The sequence below is a fragment of the Octopus bimaculoides genome, chromosome 13, assembly GCF_046866305.1.
Source record: "Octopus bimaculoides isolate indiv1 chromosome 13, ASM4686630v1, whole genome shotgun sequence".
Lineage (NCBI taxonomy): Eukaryota > Metazoa > Mollusca > Cephalopoda > Octopoda > Octopodidae > Octopus > Octopus bimaculoides.
Genome location: NC_142940.1, coordinates 10,507,686 through 10,527,392, shown reverse-complemented (window position 1 = coordinate 10,527,392; position 19,707 = coordinate 10,507,686). Strand labels below are relative to the sequence as shown.

The 19,707-nt window shown below is 38.9% G+C and overlaps 1 protein-coding gene across 5 annotated transcripts in view; it reads left to right on the top strand.

Moving 5' to 3' along the window:
• LOC106874551 (nuclear factor related to kappa-B-binding protein) overlaps positions 1 to 19,707 on the top strand; it is a 42,892-nt gene that overhangs the window by 14,507 nt on the left and 8,678 nt on the right. For all 5 annotated transcript variants that reach the window (XM_089361479.1, XM_089361483.1, XM_089361482.1 and 2 more), the window contains exons 5-20: positions 741 to 808; positions 2,288 to 2,415; positions 3,923 to 4,038; positions 5,158 to 5,228; positions 6,017 to 6,139; positions 6,681 to 6,796; positions 7,200 to 7,293; positions 8,897 to 9,104; positions 10,117 to 10,219; positions 12,328 to 12,454; positions 13,388 to 13,577; positions 14,134 to 14,194; positions 15,415 to 15,589; positions 17,256 to 17,362; positions 18,265 to 18,388; positions 19,082 to 19,155. In XM_089361479.1, the coding sequence (XP_089217605.1) occupies positions 741 to 808; positions 2,288 to 2,415; positions 3,923 to 4,038; positions 5,158 to 5,228; positions 6,017 to 6,139; positions 6,681 to 6,796; positions 7,200 to 7,293; positions 8,897 to 9,104; positions 10,117 to 10,219; positions 12,328 to 12,454; positions 13,388 to 13,577; positions 14,134 to 14,194; positions 15,415 to 15,589; positions 17,256 to 17,362; positions 18,265 to 18,388; positions 19,082 to 19,155 (1,885 nt within the window). The remainder of the gene's footprint in view (positions 1 to 740; positions 809 to 2,287; positions 2,416 to 3,922; positions 4,039 to 5,157; positions 5,229 to 6,016; positions 6,140 to 6,680; positions 6,797 to 7,199; positions 7,294 to 8,896; positions 9,105 to 10,116; positions 10,220 to 12,327; positions 12,455 to 13,387; positions 13,578 to 14,133; positions 14,195 to 15,414; positions 15,590 to 17,255; positions 17,363 to 18,264; positions 18,389 to 19,081; positions 19,156 to 19,707) is intronic.

The window sequence follows — 19,707 nt, the reverse complement described above, 5'->3', positions numbered from 1 at the left end:
TATTATATTTATATATATATATATATATATATATATATATAACACCAAATAAGAATGGAGAAAATCACTTCTTTAATTGATGAATGCACCATATATTACCGACGCTCATTTCTGTTGCACCAGCATGTTTAGATACCGTAAAGGTGTAAAAATATCATTCAAATTAATATATCAGAAAATATATATGTTAACATGTTATCGAGGCAGTCTGAAATTGGTTAAATTCAAAGTGAACTAAGAAAATATCTCTAGAAGATGAATGCATACAAAAAGAACATGAAGAAGAAATATAATTTGTTTAACACTGAACGTTTAAAGATACCTGATGGATTGATTAATCCCTTTTACTTCTTGTTATGTATATATCTGTGTGTGTGTGTGGGCATGTGTATGTTTGTGTTTCCTTGTGTGTTGACATCACTTGAAACTGGGAGTGACTGTCATACAAACAGTGTCATTCATTTCCAATTAATTTCCTATAAAAAACACGTCTGGCTATGGGAAAAACATTATGATATAAATATTTCCCATAGATACTATATAAACGAAATGGATTAGTTAAAACCAGAAATTGAAACTATTCTGCACTCTTGTCTTTTTTTTTTTTGTTACTAAATCATACTTCTACAGTTAATCATTAATTCAGTCTTCATTATTGCATTCTATAAATTCAGCTGTTCTATGTCTATTTCTTTCCCTTTTTCCCTATCGTTTCTTTATTATTAATTCTTTATTAACAGGCGGTTGTTAAGTGGAGAAAATTTTAAATTTGGTAACCCCGTGAAAAAGTTCCACATGAAGCTAAAAGGTAGAATAAATAACCTTAAACCCTTTAGCATTCAGATTATTTTGTAATTTTGTGATTGTATAGTTTTAGAATTACATTGTATGGTAGGTGTAAGGGGCCTGATCTGGTCAATTTGAACATAAAATAAGTTGAATATTTGGGTCTGATATGGCTGGTTTGAATACTAAAGGGTCAAATCATTGTATTTTGTTTGTTTGTTTTCATTTATATAGTTTTATTTTTATTAACTGTGTATCAAAATGGTATTGTTTAAATTTGCATGTGTGTGTGTGTGTTATCACATCAGTCAATTACCCATGGATTGTGTACTTAGTGAACTTGTTGAAAAGGTAGGGGTGCATGAGGATTATTATGTAACAGCAGCTACGTAGGATTATTATGAGGATTATTATATAACAGCAGCTACATAGTGGGAGCTGCAGAAGGAGAGAATGTTGAACCGGATCTTGGAAACGACATGAAGTTGGAAGGCATGAGAAAGTATTTTGCTACATAGGAGACACATTGCATGGAGGAGGTGGGTCAGACTTGGTGACTGGCTAGGATTGAGATGCGCATAGAGCAACGTCTGGGAACTTAGTGGCACAGTAAATGAGAAGGGGAGTATCACTGAAACTGGAAAACTGTTACAATGACGAGGATTCCAGTTGATCCAATCAATGGAACAGCTTGCTCTTGAAATTAATTTGTAAATAGCTGATCACTCTGCAGACATGCATACTCTTCACATAGTTCTCAGGAAGATTCAGTGTGGCACAGAATGCGACAAGGTTGATCATAGAAGTGCAGGTATTACCCATTTTTGCCAGCTGAGTGGATTGGAGTAACATGAAATAAAGTGTCTTGCTCAAGGACACAACGTGCTGTAGGGAATTGAACTCATGACCTTACAGTCGTGAGCTGAACACTCTAATGACTCCACCACATGCCTTTGTATACTGCGTAGTCAAGTGCCGTGATTTATCAGAGCAAGACGTAGATAACTAATGTGAAGCAGCAGAGAAGGCTGGAAAGAAAAGAAAGGAGAATGATGCAGTGGATGAGTGGAATATTACAGAGGAAGAAGAAAGGCAGTGAATTGCAGAGGATGGTGAGGATAGAGCATATAATGAATGTTGTGAAAAGAAATGGGATGAGATGGCTGAGTCATGTGCTGAGAAAAATGAATGTGACTGGGTGAGAGGGTGATGGAAAGGAATATGGAAGAAAGTAAAAGAAAGGGAAGAGCAAGAAAGACATGGCAAAGCATGACAGCAGAGGATATAAGGGCGAGATGGATGTAAAGAGTTAAGAATATGGAGAAAAATGCTGTGAGGTCTTTGAAGCTAACTCCTGCTTTAGCAGGGAAAACTTAACCTTTACATGCTTGTTGTTGTTGTTGTTGCTGCAGTGGTAGTAGTAGTAGTAGTGTACAATTGACTGTAATTTTCTTCATTTTTACTTTTGAAATAATACATTTGTGAACCGTGTCTTTTGTAGGTGGAACTTTTACATCCGAAATTTTAAAATATCCTCATTTATACCGAAAGTTTAAATTTCGGGACTATAAAATGAGGCAACAGAGATATTATACTAAACTCTTTAAGGATGTTATTTTGTCTCGTCAGGTAAGATATTGTTGTTAGCCTCTATATTTTTATTTCATATTATTACTACATTGGGTTTCGTAGTCCTGTTCAGGTCTTGTAGGCTTGTGTGCTGCATGGCAGGAAGATAACCATTCAGTACACTCTGTAAAATGATTGGCATTTGAAAGGGCATCCAGCTGTAGAGATTATGGCAAAGCAGACAGCGGAGTATGGGGCAGTTCTTGGACCCACTGGATCCTGTCAAACTGTTTGACCCATACCAGCATGGAACATGGATGTTAACCAATGACAACCACCTCCTCTTCCTCTTTCTTCTTCTTTAGTAGTAGTAGACATAACTTGTATTTAATGTCAATTGTAATTCTTCAATTGTTCAACTTGAAAGTAAAGGGAGGGTGAAAATGGTTTGAGTATAACCCGTTAGATTGTATTTCGTTTTATATCCGGCATTTTGTGATTATAAACTTCATAACAGACCAATCACTGGTTCACAGTTTGTATTTTTATGCTGCTTTATCAGAACAAAAAAAAAAAAAAAATGGTGGTGCCTATGATTCCTTGGTTTTTCAGAGCCTCCAAGACTAGTGGGAGGAAGGGAGAAAGTTATCTCTATGCCGGACGCCTGACTCAATTGCTTGCAACAGAATAGATTCTAACTCAAGGTACCCAAGTATTGGATGAGTGGTGGGTTAAATTTACCACCCGAGTACCCAGAACATGGGCAATCCAAACAATACTGTGAGGTACCTTATTTAACAATGCCATCAATTCACTACATTGTCTTTCATGTTGAACGGATTCAAGGAAAAGTTGACCATGGTGGAATAGGAACTCAGAGTACAGCAAGACGGAACAAATTCTGCATATACACCACACACACAGACACAGAGTTATCATCATCATGGGTTCACTCTGTTGGGTGGCTGTTTTTAGCAAGGGCATTCGGCTGTAAAAACCCTGCGGAAACAGACACAGAAGCCTGGTGCATGTGGGCTCCTGTCAAACCGTCCGATCCATGCCAGCATGGAAGGCAGACATTAAATGATGATGGTGATAGCGACGATGGCGATTGCTGCTGTTTAGCATCAATTTTGGTAAAATTGGCATTCAGAGTGCAGCGAGATGGGACAACTACTGTATACACACACACACATTTATCATCATCGTCATTGTTGCTGTTTAACATCCATTTTCCATGCTGGCATGAGTTGGGCATTTTTATAGGAGCCGATGAGCCAGAAAACTGTGCCAAGCTCCAATGTTTGCTTCGGCATGTCTTTTACAGCTGAAAGCCCCTTTCTAATTAATGCTAATCACTTTACAAAGTGTACTGGATGCTTTTTGCATGGCACTACACTGACTCCGTATAGAGAAAGGCATGTTCAAATAAGAAATGGTTGTGGAGCAAGTCAGGTACAAAGGTGCAAGTCTGCAAAACCATCCCAACTTGTTGCACAAATGCACCTTGTTGTATGGAATTTTATTGAAATTTGTAATTCTCGAGACTCATTTGTTTTATTTGCAGCATGTGTTTGAGATGGTATCAAGGTTGCCACCCGACGAACTGCCAAAGTTTTGTTACACGCCTCCTCCACCCGCTGATCAAAGTATCGAGCATGTTGTAAACAAGCGGTATTGTAGGTAGGGTGAAGTGATTCGCGTTATCAAATTCCTGTTGTTTTACATTCATGTGTCTTGTCTTTGACTTTTAGTATTTCTTCTTATTAACGTGGCAGCAGGTAGGCTGATGCCAACAATACAAGACTAGACTAGATACTTTTAAGATATCCAAAATGAACAAATGACTCTTGTTTTAGTGCCAGTTGCTGATTATAAATGTCCATTATTACTTTGTAAAATGTAGTAAGGTGGTGAGCTGTCAGAAGCATTAGCATGCTGGACAAAATGCTTAGCGGTATTTCGTCCATCTTTATGTTTTGAGTTCAAATACCACTGACACTGACTTTCTTTTTCATCCTTTCTGGGTTGAGGAAATAAGTACCAGTTGAGTACTGGTGTCGATGTAATCAACTTACTCCATCTCCCGAAATTGCTGGCCTTGTGCCAAAATTTGAAACCAATATGTAGTAAGGTGGGAAGTTGGCGGAATCATTAGCCAACATGGAGAACATGCTTAGCTGCATTTCTTGTCTTCATATTCGAGGTTCAAATGCTGTTGAGGTTGACTTTTATTTTGATCTTTCTAGGGTTGATGAAATAGGTACCAGTTGAGCACTGGGGGTTGATGTAATTGACTATCCCCTCTCGAATCAACAGGTTCATTATGCTAGAGCTTCTCTTGGATTTTTAAGTCATCAAGCAACTGAAAATATCAGACAACTCATGTCCTGGGCAGGACACTAGTCTGTCACATGGTTAAACCCCTTATCCCCCACTCCCACCTCAGCTGCCACTGTTTGTACTCATTTTCACCTGAGGTGATTGGAACAACAAGAGATGAAGTGTCTTGCCCAAGGTCACAATGCATTGCTTGAGCCAGAAGTTGAACTTGTGATCTCATGGTTGTGAGTCCAACACTCTAAGCTGTTGGCCATGTGTCCTCATCAACATGTATACATGTATATATATAAAGCAAGGAAATTGATATTCAGAGGGTGCTACTAATGCATCTTTACACTATTTTTCCATTTGATTTGTAAAGAGTTTACTACTCTGTACCTAGAAGATTAATGTATACGTGTGTGTGTTCGTTTGGGAATTTATTTCTTAACAAATTTACCAATCTTTGCTTATTTCCAGAATTCTGAAAGCGGTCCAGGAAGAATGCAATGCAGAGGATTCTTCTTCGGAAGAAGAGGTGGAAGATCCAAGTAGGTTTTGTGAATAGTTTTCAGCTATTTTTCATCAAAGCAATGAGTCATAGATTCATGGTTCACTTGTGTTGTGCCAGCAGATATGTCATCAACAGCCTCATGAAAATATGTATTATTTAACGTTTTTGTTTTATATATGTATTCAAGATTTTTGAAATAAGCTTCCTTTGTTACAGTGTAGATATTTTTTACCCTTTGATTACCATATTTGTGTTGAAACATGCTGTTTTCATTTCAAATTAATTTTGAAAATAACGAGAGAAAAACAGTTTTTATCTACCAAATCTATTCACAAGGCTTTGGTAATTTTATTGTGGCACCAACAAATGAAATTTAATTTGATTACCATCAATATTTCTAATTAATTTGAAGGTGGTGAGCTAGAAGAATCGTTAGTATGCTGGACAAAATGCTTAGTGGAATTTTATCTATCTTTACGTCCTGAGTTCAAATTCTGCTGAGGTCGACTTTGCTTCTCATTCTTTCAGGGTCGATGAAATAAGAACCAGTCAAGCACCAGGGTCGACTTACCCACTTCCCCCAAATTTGCTGGCATTGTGTCAAAATTTCAAGCCAATATTTTCTAATAATTTAATTTAATTAGATTTCTTAACGAAGCTTTTTTGACTGTGATCATTTGTTGTTTTGTTTTGTTTTTGTACACAGTATATCTAGGACTGCATAATCCAGTTTGTCCTGGTGCTTTGGAGAATATGTCTGATTATTCTTCTACATTTTGCCTGATGTTCTGAAGTTTGATTTTAAATTACAACTTTTTTTTTCAGATGCTCAAAAAAGCCGGAAGCATTTGCTGCAGACTTTATATCCACCATCATCTCCTGAACCGGCAGCATCAACAGTCGTAGCTACTTACTCGACTAGGACAGTAGCAAACGGAGAAATTGTCGGTGAGTATCAGTAGTTAGGCTAAAGTGGCAAATTGGCAATTGTTAAAACGTCAGAGAAAATGCCTTGTGGTATTTGTTCTGACGTTTTGCATCACAGGTTCAAATCTTGCTAAGACCAGCTTGATAGTCTGTTGTGCAGTTAATCTCTTTGGGATTGATTTCATTTCGCTCCCTGAGATTGATCAAGAATGAGGGCAGAAACGGGTGTACTGCTGAAGAGGAGATACATTGGTTATCCAGAAAGAGGACAGAAACAGGTATGCTTCTGTGAAGGAGATACATGGTTACGTAACCAGAGGGAAGATCAAGCGAAGGAGGCAGAGTGAGAGTGATGCCCTCCACCCCCTAGTCTTGCCATCATGAAGTTTTAGTGATGTGTGATCCATGCCATAATGTTAGACTTTTTTTGAATTTCTGAAGTTAAAAACTAAGAAACTGGTACAAAAAGTATTTTATTCTTTACTGTTGCAGATTAGTCTAACTGTACCCTACCCCCAATGATGAAACAATTTTATTTTTATTCTATCCTTATTGTTTACAGAAGATAGCAATGGTCAAAGAAAAACGGTCAGGCGTCCTTTAAGCCCCATAGAATTTTCCGATGAAGATTATAAAGCTATGTTAAGAGATTATAAACGGCGGAAAACAGAAAATGGGGTAAGTATTCTAAAAATGACATTCTTACAGATTTAGCAAGTTGCAGCAAATTGATAGAATCACAAGAGCTTCAGACAGAATGTCCCATGGTATTTTGTTCTGATTTTCTGTGCTCTGAGTTCAAATCCTTCCAAGGTCAACTTTGCTTTCCTTCCTTGCACTAGCTAGTGCCACGTCGAAAGCATCTTGTACACTTTGTAAAGTGGTTGGCATTAGGAAGGGCATCCAGCCGTAGAAACCTTGCTGAAACAGACAAATGGAGCCCAGGCAGCTCTTCAGCTGGGCAGCCCCTGTCAAACCATCCAACCCATGTCAGCATGGAATACGGATGTTTAATGATGATGATGATGATGACGATGATGATTGTTATTATTGCTAAATGATTTTCTTTTCCATTTTGAAGGAACAACCTGAACTGGACATCAGCTCAATCACACTCTTAGATATTCTGGCTCGATGCCAGGCCGTTAGAAAACCAACGCCAAAGTCTCCTTCTGGTAAATATATTTGTAATTATTTTTTTCTTTGATTGTTGCTAAGATATTTTACCATTGTTACCGTAACAACTATCAACTCCATCATTTTATCATTATCATTATCATCAATGTCAGAACTATTACTACTTTATGTGAAGGGGCATGGTTCAGTGGTCAGAATGTCGGGCTCACAATTATGAGGTAGTGAGTTCGATTTTCAGACCGGGCTGTGTGTTTTGTTCTTGAGCAAGACACTTTATTTCATGTTGCTCCAGTTCACTCAGCTGTAGAAACAAGTTGCGACGTCACTGGTGCTAAGCTGTATCAGCCATTTCCTTGGATAACATTGGTGAGTGTAGATGGGAGCCTGGTATGCATGTGTGACTGTCGGTCTTCCATAAAAACATACTTGTTCCTCGGAAGAGAACTTTGTAGGTGCAATTCCATGGTCATTCATGACCAAAGGCGGTCTTTACCCTTTACCCTTTGGAAGGAAGCTGTGTTGGTAGTGAGGTGCTCTTCATTCAGAAATGCGATGCTTCATATGCAGTAACTGTTACATCAGTAGCAGAGTCTGACTATTCCACGTCTGAATGAAGAAGAATCTCACTATTGATGCGCCTTTCTCTAAACCAAATGCAGCAACATCACCAAACAAAGACGCCTCCATACTAACCTTGGAAATCTTCATATCAACGGAGCTATATTGATCCTCCCCTTAACCTGTAAAATAAGCAGTCAGTCGGAGATGGGCTGGTGACTCCTACATAAATATTACGGTGACTATGACCAACATCATAACACACGCCGCCAGTACCATCTTCCATTACCACCATAAGAAAATACATCACCACCAACAGTTGGAGAGTTGCTGCTATTGCTGCTTAGCCAGGTGCCAAGCAGTTTAAATATAATAATGAAATTGATTTAACTAGCGGGATCACTGCCAGAGCAGTGGTCTCGCTTCCGTGCTGGTGGCACGTAAAAAGCATCATTTGAGCGTGATCGTTTCCAGTTTCACCTTACTGGCACTCGTGCTGATGGCATGTGAACAAAACATTGGACTGAATCCTGTGCAGGTGGCATGTAAAAAATACCACTTGAGCGTGGCCGTTGCCAGTACCGCCAGACTGGCCCCCGTGCCGGTGGCACATAAAAGCACCCACTACACTCTCTGAGTGGTTTGCGTTAGGAAGGGCATCCAGCTATAGAAACTCTGCCAGATCAGATTGGAGCCTGGTGTAGCCATCTGGTTTCACCAGTCCTCAGTCAAATCGTCCAACCCATGCTAGCATGGAAAGCGGACGTTAAACGATGATGATGATGACATGCACACACTCACATATATGTAAAAAAAGCATGCCAAAACAGACAGTGGAGTTTGGTACAGTCCTCTGGCGTGCCAGCTCCTGCCAGCATGGAAAATGGATGTTAAATGATGATGAAGATGATGACACACACACATACACACACACACACACACAAAGTGATGTTTCTGCCTTCCCTAAGGACATTGGGAAAGTGGAACAATTGAAAGGGCTCCACCTGGAAATGAAGTCCTTCTTGCATTCCTCTTATGTAGTCCCCTTATATTTATATTTTTTCATCTTTTTAACTTTCACAGCTGTTTCTGAAGAGACAGCATCAAGTCCAGCAATTATGAAGAAGGTGAAGAAAAAGGGTGAGAAGCTGAAGAAATTAAAAGCAAACCGAGTCGACAGCATTGCTAAGAAGAGCAGCGTTGCCAACCAGGAAGATGTTAGTGGAATCGAAATACCAGAATTGCTTGCGAGAGAGGAAGAATGTGTTGTTCCTGAATTCCCCCTTCAAGAGTAAGTAGATTTTTGATTATTTTTCCTGGTGAGATATTTTTAGATGATACCCATTCGTTTCAGTTAACAACGTGACCTCCACAGTAAACAGATAGGGTTACAATGGTGCAAAGATGCAAGAGTTTGTGCATGTGTGTGTGTATTATCATCATCATCACCATCATTTAATGGCGCAGGAGTGGTTGTGTGGTAAGTAGCTTGCTTACCAACCACATGGTTCCAGGTTCATTCCCACTGCGTGGCACCTTGGGCAAGTGTCTTCTACTATAGCCTCGGGCTGACCAAAGCCTTGTGAGTGGATTTGGTAGGTGGAAACTGAAAGAAGCTCGTCGTAAATATGTATATGTATATATATATATATATATATATATATATATATATATATGTGTGTGTATATATATATATATGTATGTGTGTGTATATGCTTGTGTCTGTGTTTGTTTGTCTCCCCAACATCGCTTGACAACCGATGGTGGTGTGTTTACGTCCCCGTAACTTAGCGGTTCGGCAAAAGAGATCGATAGAATAAGTACTAGGCTTCCAAAGAATAAGTCCTGGGGTCGATTTGCTCAACTAAAAGGCGGTGCTCCAGCATGACCGCAGTCAAATGACTGAAACGAGTAAAAGAGTAATGTCTGCTTTCCATGCTGGCATGGGTTGGACGGTTTGACAGGAGCTGACCAGGCAGAAGCCTGCACCAGATTTCTGTGTCTGTTTTGACATAGTTTTTACAGCTGGATACCCTTCTTAACACCAACTACCCCACAGAGTGGACTGAGTACTTTTTACTTGGTACCAGCACAGGCGAGTTCAGTTTTGGCATGGCTTTTTCAGCTGAATGCCATTCCAAATGCCAACCACTTTACTGTATGGACTGGATGCTTTTTATGTGGCACCAACATAAAATATAGTCTTATAATAGCCATTTTCTATCTTGAAAAATTACTTGTTCACCATTGCACTTTTGTTTGTTTTTGAGATGTCTGACTAGCAGGTACCTGTTGTCTTTCAGGACTCTACCACCCAAGTTACCATTTGGTCAGTATGACAGTTTTTTCAGTCTGCTAAGAGATCTCATTTGTGAATTTCCTGATGCCAAAGTGACCACAGCAAAGGTAAGTGTCTTGACCATTCTTTAAAATAGTTTCCTTAACCCATTTATGCCCCAATTTTTTTATTTGATTTATTACCAAAAATCTTTTTTATTATAATATTTGAAAAACACCCCAGTTTTGATGACTAACTAAAGATATCTCAGAAAAATACAGGTGTTGCAGAAATATGATGGATTATCCTTCTGGTCCTAAAAAAAGGACCGTGGATGCTAATGGGTTAATTTGATGAATGTTGTTGTTGTTGCGTCATTTCTTCAAGAAATGTCTTCAATGTTGATTTTGTCTAATGCGTAGTCAGGCTTGATTAGGTAGGCTAACAGCACAAAGTGTTCCAGCCATGAACTGCACTGTCCATGACGTCTCTCTCTTTTCAATATCACCATTTAGTGTCTGCTTTCCATGCTGGTATGGGTTAGACAGTTGACTGAAACTGGTAAGCTGGAGAGCTGCACCAAGTTCCAATCTGATTTGGCATGGTTTCTATGGCTGGATGCTCTTCCTAACACCACTCCAAGAGTGTAGTGGGTGCTTTTCATGTGCCAATTACATGGCACAAGCATTGACCCCCAACTGCGATTTTACTTTGCTTGACGAGTCTTCTCAAGCCCAGCATGTCACCAAAGGTCTTGATCACTGTCTCTTTTGAAACCTGTTGGATGTAATTTGAGGGAGATTTGGCTTTTATTTCCAGTGTCATAACATAGGATGAATAATGATATTTGCTCAGACCATAGGTTTATTAATGAATGAAACAAACATTGCGACAATTCCAGACCCAAGTGCAAAATGGTGAACTGTAACTTCAATTGCGCATGGTGCAAAATGAACTCCTCTGAGCCACAGTAAGCAATGCTACGACAAAAAGATTAAATCCACAACACTGAGTTGATGTTTATCTAATGTCACCTGGTAGAGTCAATAAAGTGTCCCCTTGGATGAATCCATGTCATCATCATCATTATCATCATCATCATCATCATCGTTTAACGTCCGCTTTCCATGCTAGCATGGGTTGGACGATTTGACTGAGGACTGGTGAAACCGGATGGCTACACCAGGCTCGAATCTGATTCGGCAGAGTTTCTACAGCTGGATGCCCTTCTTAACGCCAATCCATGTAGGCTTAAATAATAAATAATGTGGGAGTGAAAAAACGTCACATGATAGAATTGTGTCCATTGATTGGATGACACTTAATAAACAATGTTTTGTGTTGAGACAACTGGAGTTGTTTCATCAAGGATTACAAACAACCATATAGAAATTTCCCTGTTGGTTCAGTTATAATGTAATGTCTTTTCATAGTAGTAACTTTGTGTGAATCTGCATATGCTAACCCTGTGAGTGAATTTGGTAGATAGAAACTGAAAGAAGACTGTTTTGTGTGTGTGTGTTTGTGTCTGTGTTTGTCCCCCCCCACCACCACCACCACTTGACATTGTTGGTGTGTTTACCATCATCATCATCATCATCATCAATGCATGCATGGGTAGGATGGTTCACAGGAGCTGGCCAGGTAGGAAAACTACCCTATGCTACTCTGTCTGTTTTGGCAAGTTTTTTATAGCTAGATGCCCTCCCTAACACCAACCACTCTGCAGAGTGGACTCAGAGCTTTTTACACTAAGCACAGGCGAGATTAATTATGGCATGATTTTTACTACTGGATGTCCTTCCGAATGCCAACCACTTTATGTCCCCACAACTTAGCAGTTCGGCAAAAGAGCCTGATAGAATAAGTACCAGACTTAAAATGATAAGTACTGGGGTGGATTCCTTTGATTAAAAATTCTTCAAGTCAGTGCCCCAGCATGGCCACAGTCTAACGACTGAAGCAAGATAAAAGATAATTACTCCAGTTCTTCTTCTAAACCAGTGATTCTTAACTGGGGGTCCATATAAAATTTTGGAGAGATCCATACCAGCAAAATAGTAAATTAGGGATCCGTAGCAGTTTATTTAGGGTCCATGGAATTAAATAGTCATCAAGAGGGTCCATAGATGAAAATGGTGAAGAACCACTGGGTGTCCTAAACTATGAAGATTTTACGAAAATGAATAATTTTTCAGGTACCTAATTTATTCGGTGTATTTTTATAATTTTTCAGTTAGATGATAAAGTGAAAGAGTGGCAAGAATCCCCCACAAGTTCTCTTAATCAGTGGATAAGTCTACAGAATAACTGGGTTGAAAATGTTGTGTCTGCGTTAAAGTTTCTTTCAGGTGATGTTTATGGTAAGTGGCTGTTTCTTTTGTATGTTTAATTGACGTTTTAAATCCACAAATGAAGTTTTTTTAAAGACAGCAAGCTGGCAGAACCATTCGCATGCCAGGCAAAATACTTAGCAGCATCATTTCATCTGGCTTTACGTTCTGAGTTCAAACCCTGATGAAATTGACTTTACCTTTCATCCTTTCGGTGTTGCTAAAACAAATACCTTGTCTACTAATGTAGACAATGTACATAATATAAATTCCTCATCTCACAAATATAGAATCATATAAATTTTTTTTTTTACAAAAACTACCTAATTTTTCTACTCATACAACCTTTAACCCTTTAGCATTCAGATTAGTTTGTCAAATGTTTATTTATTTATTTATGCACCCTTTTTAAATCCTAACCAGGCTCATGGGCCCGGTTTCTATGGCACATGTGTTCCCACCCCCTAGCTGGATGGGACGCCAGTCCATCGCAACTTTACTCAAGAAACAGGAAGAAAGAGTGAGAGAAAGTTGGGGCGAAAGAGTACAACAGGGGTTGCCACCATCTCCTGCCAGAGCCTTGTGGAACTTTAGGTGTTTTCGTTCAATAAACACACACAACACTTGGTCTCGGAATCGAAACCACAATCCTCCGACTGTGAGTCCGCTGCCCTAACCACTGGGTCATTGCGTCTCCCCGTTTGTCAAATGTACTGATTATTTATTCATATTGTTTTGAATTACTCGTGCATTATCTCATAGTTTTGAGGTTTCAGTTATGGGATTATTTACTTTTAGCATGATATTGTAGGGTAGGTGTGAGAGACTGGATCTGGCCAGTTTGAATATGAAACAAACAAAATATTTTGGCCGGATATAAGCTGTTTTAAATGTTAAAGGGTTAAGAAAATGATTGCAAAATCTGTAATAAATTGTATAGAGTGCATCCTGTATTGATTTCAGGCTTCCAAATTGATAATTTTATTCCATTGATTGACTATAAAGAAAGAGCTCAGCAATGGCGGTGGATCGGCAATGGTCGAGACGCTGATGATGAGCTTGGTCAGTTGTGTAAGTTTTGGTTGCAGAAGAAAGACGGAAAATTAAATGAAAACCCCGAAAATAATCAAGGAACAACCCCTCCTCCCAGAGTGTAAGTATTGATGTAGCTTTACTTTATTTCTGTTTTAGAGTTGTTGTTTTTTATTTATTTTTTTTTTTTCAGTTTGCTTTGTTGCTACTTATAACAGTAATTTGTTTATTAGTTTATAAACAACGGCCAATTTGTCAGTTAATTTATTAATAACAGTCATTAGTTTATCAGTGGTTTGGCAAAAGAAACCATCGGGCTTAAAAATCAATACTCGGGTCAATTTGTTCAACTAAACTCTCCAAGGCAGTGCTCCAGCATGGCTGCAGTCCAATGACTGAAACAAGTAATAGGTAAAAAATATATTGCCCTGCTCATTGTATGCAGCTCTATTGAGAATAGATAGCATTTCCAGTTAATGGTTGTGGTGTTGGCATTAAAAAAAGAATTACTGTACTAATTCCTTAATGTAATTAAATTGGTCAGTTTAATCACTCCCCTATTGACATGAAAAAAATATAAAAGAAAAAGTCTAAAAATATCCACCATTTACTAAGTTGTAACCCCCCCCCCTTTTTTTTTGCTGTTGAGAAAATGTCTTTTCCTTTCTGTGTTGTAGGAAAACTAATTACGTTGTGAAACCCACGACGGAAGAAGAAAAAAGCAGCTTCAAAGAACAGGTATATTTAAGCTTATTTAATTGTTGCCTTGTCTCTCAGACAACTTGTCTACATTCTGTACATTTATTCTTGGTCTCTTGCTGGCTCGGGTGTGTGAAATATTGACTAGAATGTCACACTAAACTTTCATCCCTCTTGAAGGAGAGGAGTGAAAACTCTGGGAAAGATAGAAGTAATGGGGATTGTTAGGCAGAAGTCACTAAAGAAGATGTATTGAAGTAGCTGAGTTGTGGGGAGTGGGGTAGGGGGCCAAAGTAAATAGGGAAGGGAGGATGAGTGCATAGAGTGAGAACAGCAGATTTGAGTATGAAGACAGCATACAAGGATATTACATTTGTAGAATCCTGAAGAGAGAGAGGAAAGAAGTTGAAGAGGTGGAGGGCATGGTTGGTGTTCGTATGATAGGATTGAAGGACAGCAAGTATGACAGTCATAAAAAAGTGTAATTTTACATCTGGTCTTTGATCTTAATTTATTACAATTATCGTCCCTAGAAAAGAGCCAGGTACCCACTCTCCAAGTTAATTAATTGCTGTGTTGTTGGAGCATAAATGATTTCACAAACCAATATATTCAGCATGCTTTATGACTCTTTACCACTGAGCACTTCTCTGGTATTTGTTTAGTTTATAATGTGATAAAAATATAAATCCAAGTTCTTTAGCACTCACGACATTCTGTAAAGTGGTTGGCATTAGAAAGGGCACCCAGCTGCAGAAACGATGCCAAAACAAACAGTAGAGCTTGGTGTAGTCTTCTGACTTGTCTGTTTCTGTCAAACTGTCTAACCCATGCCAGCATGGAAAGTGGATGTTAAATGATGAGGATTTCTGTCTTTATCTAATCCCTCTTTCTGTCTATGTGTATCTTTCTCTCTCCCTCCCCACTTTTTTCTCCTTGTTGGTGACAAATTGCAGGTTCGTGTAGTAAGTGGAGTGAAGTGATTCAACCAGGAGTTGAACCTACATCAAAGATTTTTAACTTGCTGAGTGCCCCCCCCCCCATCACCACCACTCTATTGCACATACTCATCATCATCATCGTTTAACGTCCGCTTTCCATGCTAGCATGGGTTGGACGATTTGACTGAGGACTGGTGAACCAGATGGCTACACCAGGCTCCAATCTGATTTGGCAGAGTTTCTACAGCTGGATGCCCTTCCTAATTTTTTTGTCTTGCTTATTGTTAATTTTTTGTCTTTTTTTGTTCGTACTTCCAGGAAAGAAAACGGTTTGAATGTCCCCATCTTGGCTTCACATATCACATGCATGGCTATGATTCGGTGGTTGGCCCGGTGAAAGGAGTGTACAGTAAAGATAACACAATGAATAAAGCAAGGGAACATGCTCTACTGGTGTCAGATCGGCCGTCTTATGTCACTATTCTAACGCTAGGTAAGTAGATTGCTGTCACTCTCTGTTACCTAGGATAGAGCTCTCGTCTCAACAAATATATAGCTTGTTTCAAAAGTTACTTCCCATAGTTCCACTCCCTCTCCCAGCTGAGACGTCTTTGTCTTACAAGTTGGCAACCCTGCTGGTGTCGGTACCGCATAAAATGTTCCCAGTACACAATGTTGGCATCAGGAAGAGTATTCAGCTGTAGAAACCATACCAAAGCGGAAAATAGAACCTGGTGCAACTCTCTGGTTTGCCACTTCTTCTCAAACCATCCAACCCATGCCAGCATAGAAAACGGATATTAAATGATTGTGATGATGATGATAGCTTCATTGTAGGTATGGCTGCAGCTGTGTGCTTAAGAAGCTTGCTTCCCAACCATGTGATTTTGGGTTCAGTCCCATTGCCCAGCCCCTTGGACAAGTGTCTTCTACTATAGCCCCAAGCTAACCAAACCTTGTGAGTGGATTTGTTAGATGAAAACTGTGGAAGTCCATCATATATATATATCATTGTCATCATCATCATCGTCATTTAACATCTGTTTTCCATGCTGGAATGGGTCGGATGGTTTGAACAGACCTGGCAAACCAGGGAGCTGCACTAGGTTCCAGTCTGATTTGGTTTCGTTTCCATGATTATATTAATCTTTTCCTACATTATAACCTGTTTGCTATTTACTTATATATTTGAAAGATTAATCTGAGCGAAAATGATAAATTGTTATATGATTTGTCCTAATACTGTACATCGTTACTAGAAATAAAAAAAATATAACAACTATCACGTGATGTCAAAATAAAGAGGCACAGTCACTCACACACACACACACACACACCTTGGGCAAGTGCCTTGTGATTGGATTTAGTAGATGGTAACTGAAAGAAGCCTGTCGTATATATATATATATATATATATATATATATATCATCATCATCATCATCGTTTAACGTCCGCTTTCCATGCTAGCATGGGTTGGACGATTTGACTGAGGACTGGTGAAACCAGATGGCAACACCAGGCTCCAATCTAAATTTGGCAGAGTTTCTACAGCTGGATGCCCTTCCTAACGCCAACCACTCAGAGAGTGTAGTAGGTGCTTTTACGTGTCACCCGCACGAAGGCCAGTCAGGCGATACTGGCAACGGCCACGCTCGAAATGGTGTCTTTTATGTGCCACCCGCACAAGCCAGTCCAGGGGCACTGGCAACGATCTCGCTCGAAAATCCTACAAAGGCCAGTCAGTAATATATTTGTAATATATTTGTGCATTTATGTCTGTTTGTCCCTCCACCATCGCTTGACAACTGATGCTGGTGTGTTTACATCCCTGTAACTTAATGGTTCGGCAAAAGAGACTGATAGAATAAGTACCAGGCTTACAAAGAACAAGTCCTGGGTTCGATTTCTTCAACTAAAAGCAGTGCCCCAGCATGGCCACAGTCAAAATGACTGAAACGAGTAAAAGAATAAAAGAACACTATCGTGTCTATTTCTTTTCCTTAAAAAACATTTTTATCTTTCCATTAATCACTTCTTGCTTTCTCTTCTGTCAGAACTTTTGATTTGTGTCTGTTTTGATTGGATGTCTCATTGTTGGAAAGAAAATGATACTAATTAAAGTAATGTTTTGTTTTTGTTTTTTAAATCTCTTTGATAGTACGAGATGCAGCTGCTCGTTTACCTAATGGTGAAGGAACTCGTGGGGACATTTGTGAGTTGCTGAAGGATTCGCAATTCTTAGCGCCAGGCATTACAGATGCACAGGTAAGCACATCTTAATACAGCAAGCTAGCAGAATCATTAGAGTCTTGGAAAAAATGATTTATAGTATGTCTTCAAGATCTTTACATTTTCAATGTTGAACGAAACATCCATGTTTCCAGAGGTGAATCATTCAAACTCCAAAGAATTCCTCTCAACACATGACTATGATGCTCCCCCACTACTTCTGCTCATGATCAGAGATGCACATATCGTGAGCCACCAAGGGACATAATCAACTGGTTAAGGTCAAACAACTGACAAGTAAATCTGTGGTATTGAGCAGAATATTTGCTGTAGCCATCTTTTATACCAAGACAAAACATACTACTACTACTACTACTACTATTTAAGGAGGCAAGCTGGCAGAATCATTAGCTTAGTAGTATTTTTCTGGCTTTACATTCTGAGTTCAAATGCTGGCGAGGTTGACTTTGGCTTTCATCCTTTCAGAGTTGTTCAAAATAAGTACTGCTTGATCACTGAGGTCAATATAATCATCTAGTTCCTGCCAGTCAAGATTTTAGCCCTTGTACCTTATAGTCTAAAGAATTAGGATAATAATTCACCATTTTGTAGGGAAAAAGCCAACAACAAAAGAGAAAATGTAGGCGAGGGGAGAGTCAACATACCAAGTATTGGTACCACTAAGAACAACGACAATAATGGTAACAACTATATAAGGGGCATGAATACAACAGTGTAGTGGGCAAGCTCATACACACACACAGATGCAATGAAGAATGAATATATAGTGTGTGTGTTTATCTGGCAAGCAAAACAAAATTATCATTCTGAAATATAACAATAGAACAAAATTGTTTGACTGATTTATTGGTTAAGAATTTGTTTGCAAATTGTTCTTTTTCTGGTCCGGAAGTTGACATGTTTAGTTTTGTTTACAGATAAACACAGTGGTTAGTGGTGCTTTGGATCGATTACATTATGAGAAAGACCCGTGTGTAAAGTACGACGTGAACAGGAAATTATGGATCTATTTACATCGAAGTCGGACCGAACAAGAATTTGGTAATTGCTGGGTTTTTTTTTTTTTGTTGTATTTTTTATGTAAAATTTTTTCATCAATTTATTAATGCTATCATGATCACCATCACCACCATCATCATAATCATTTAATGTTTGTTTTCCATGCTGGCATGGGTTGGACAGTTTGATAGGAGCTGGCAAGCCGGAGGGCTGCACTAGGTTCCAGTCGTCTGTTTCTACAGCTGGATGCCTTTCCTAATGCCAACCATTTTACAGAGTGCACAAGGTGCTTTTGTTTGTAGCGCCGGCATGGGTGCTTTTCCATGTAAAATTTTAAATGTTTTATTCAACTTTACGATGAAAGTAAACAAACAAAGTTTGTTTGTTTACTTTCATCGTAAAGTTGAATTTAATGTTAGCGTCTTATGAAGCTAAATTTATAAGTTCTAAAATTGCAGAAGAATTCGTTGCTGGGCAGTTTAGCTTAATGGCAAAGCACTTGACGCGTAATCACAGGGATGTGAGTTCGAGTCTCATGGCTGGTCAGTAGCGTATTTTTCTGCAATAAATGGATAATTTATCCTGATCACGCTATTTATAGCATTATCACGCGTTTGAGAAATAAATTTATTTCTGTTCTTTTTAAATGTTTTATTTTTTTCTGCTATCATTGAAAATTATTTTTACTCTTGTAAATGCTTCGTGCTTCTCATTTCTTTTTCTTCATAATTTCAGAAAAAATTCACCAAGCTCAGGGAGCAGCTGTCAAAGCCAAGAAATCTTTACAAAAGCCGAAATCTAGCAAATCTGTAAGTTTTTTTTTTTTTTACTTTGATTTAACTGTAAAATGATATTGAACATAATAAACACCAATTTGGGAATTTTATACTCAGTAGTGGGGTCAATAACATAGTTAATCCGACCAGAGATCAATATTCACTCATCATCATCATCATCATTTAGTGTCTGCTTTCCACGCTGGCATGGGTTAGACAGTTGACTGAAACTGGTAAGCTGGAGAGCTGCACCAAGTTCCAATCTGCTTTGGCATGGTTTCTATGGCTGGATGCCCTTCCTAACGCCAACTACTTAACAGAATGTACTGGGTGCTTTTTATGTGGCACCAGCACCGGTGAGGTCACCAAGTGCTTGCAAGATAAAACCCCATCAACTAAGCTAGATATAGACTAGAGGAATAAGAAACTATGATAGAGGGAGAGGAGCAGATGTCTTGCTGAAGAGGTGAATACATAGCTTACCCACCTGGAAGGTGAGAGAAAGAAAGAGAGAGAGAAAAGAAGAGATGTGAGATTGGGGGTACAACAAGATAGAAAATATAATCTTATCCTTTTTTTTTTCTT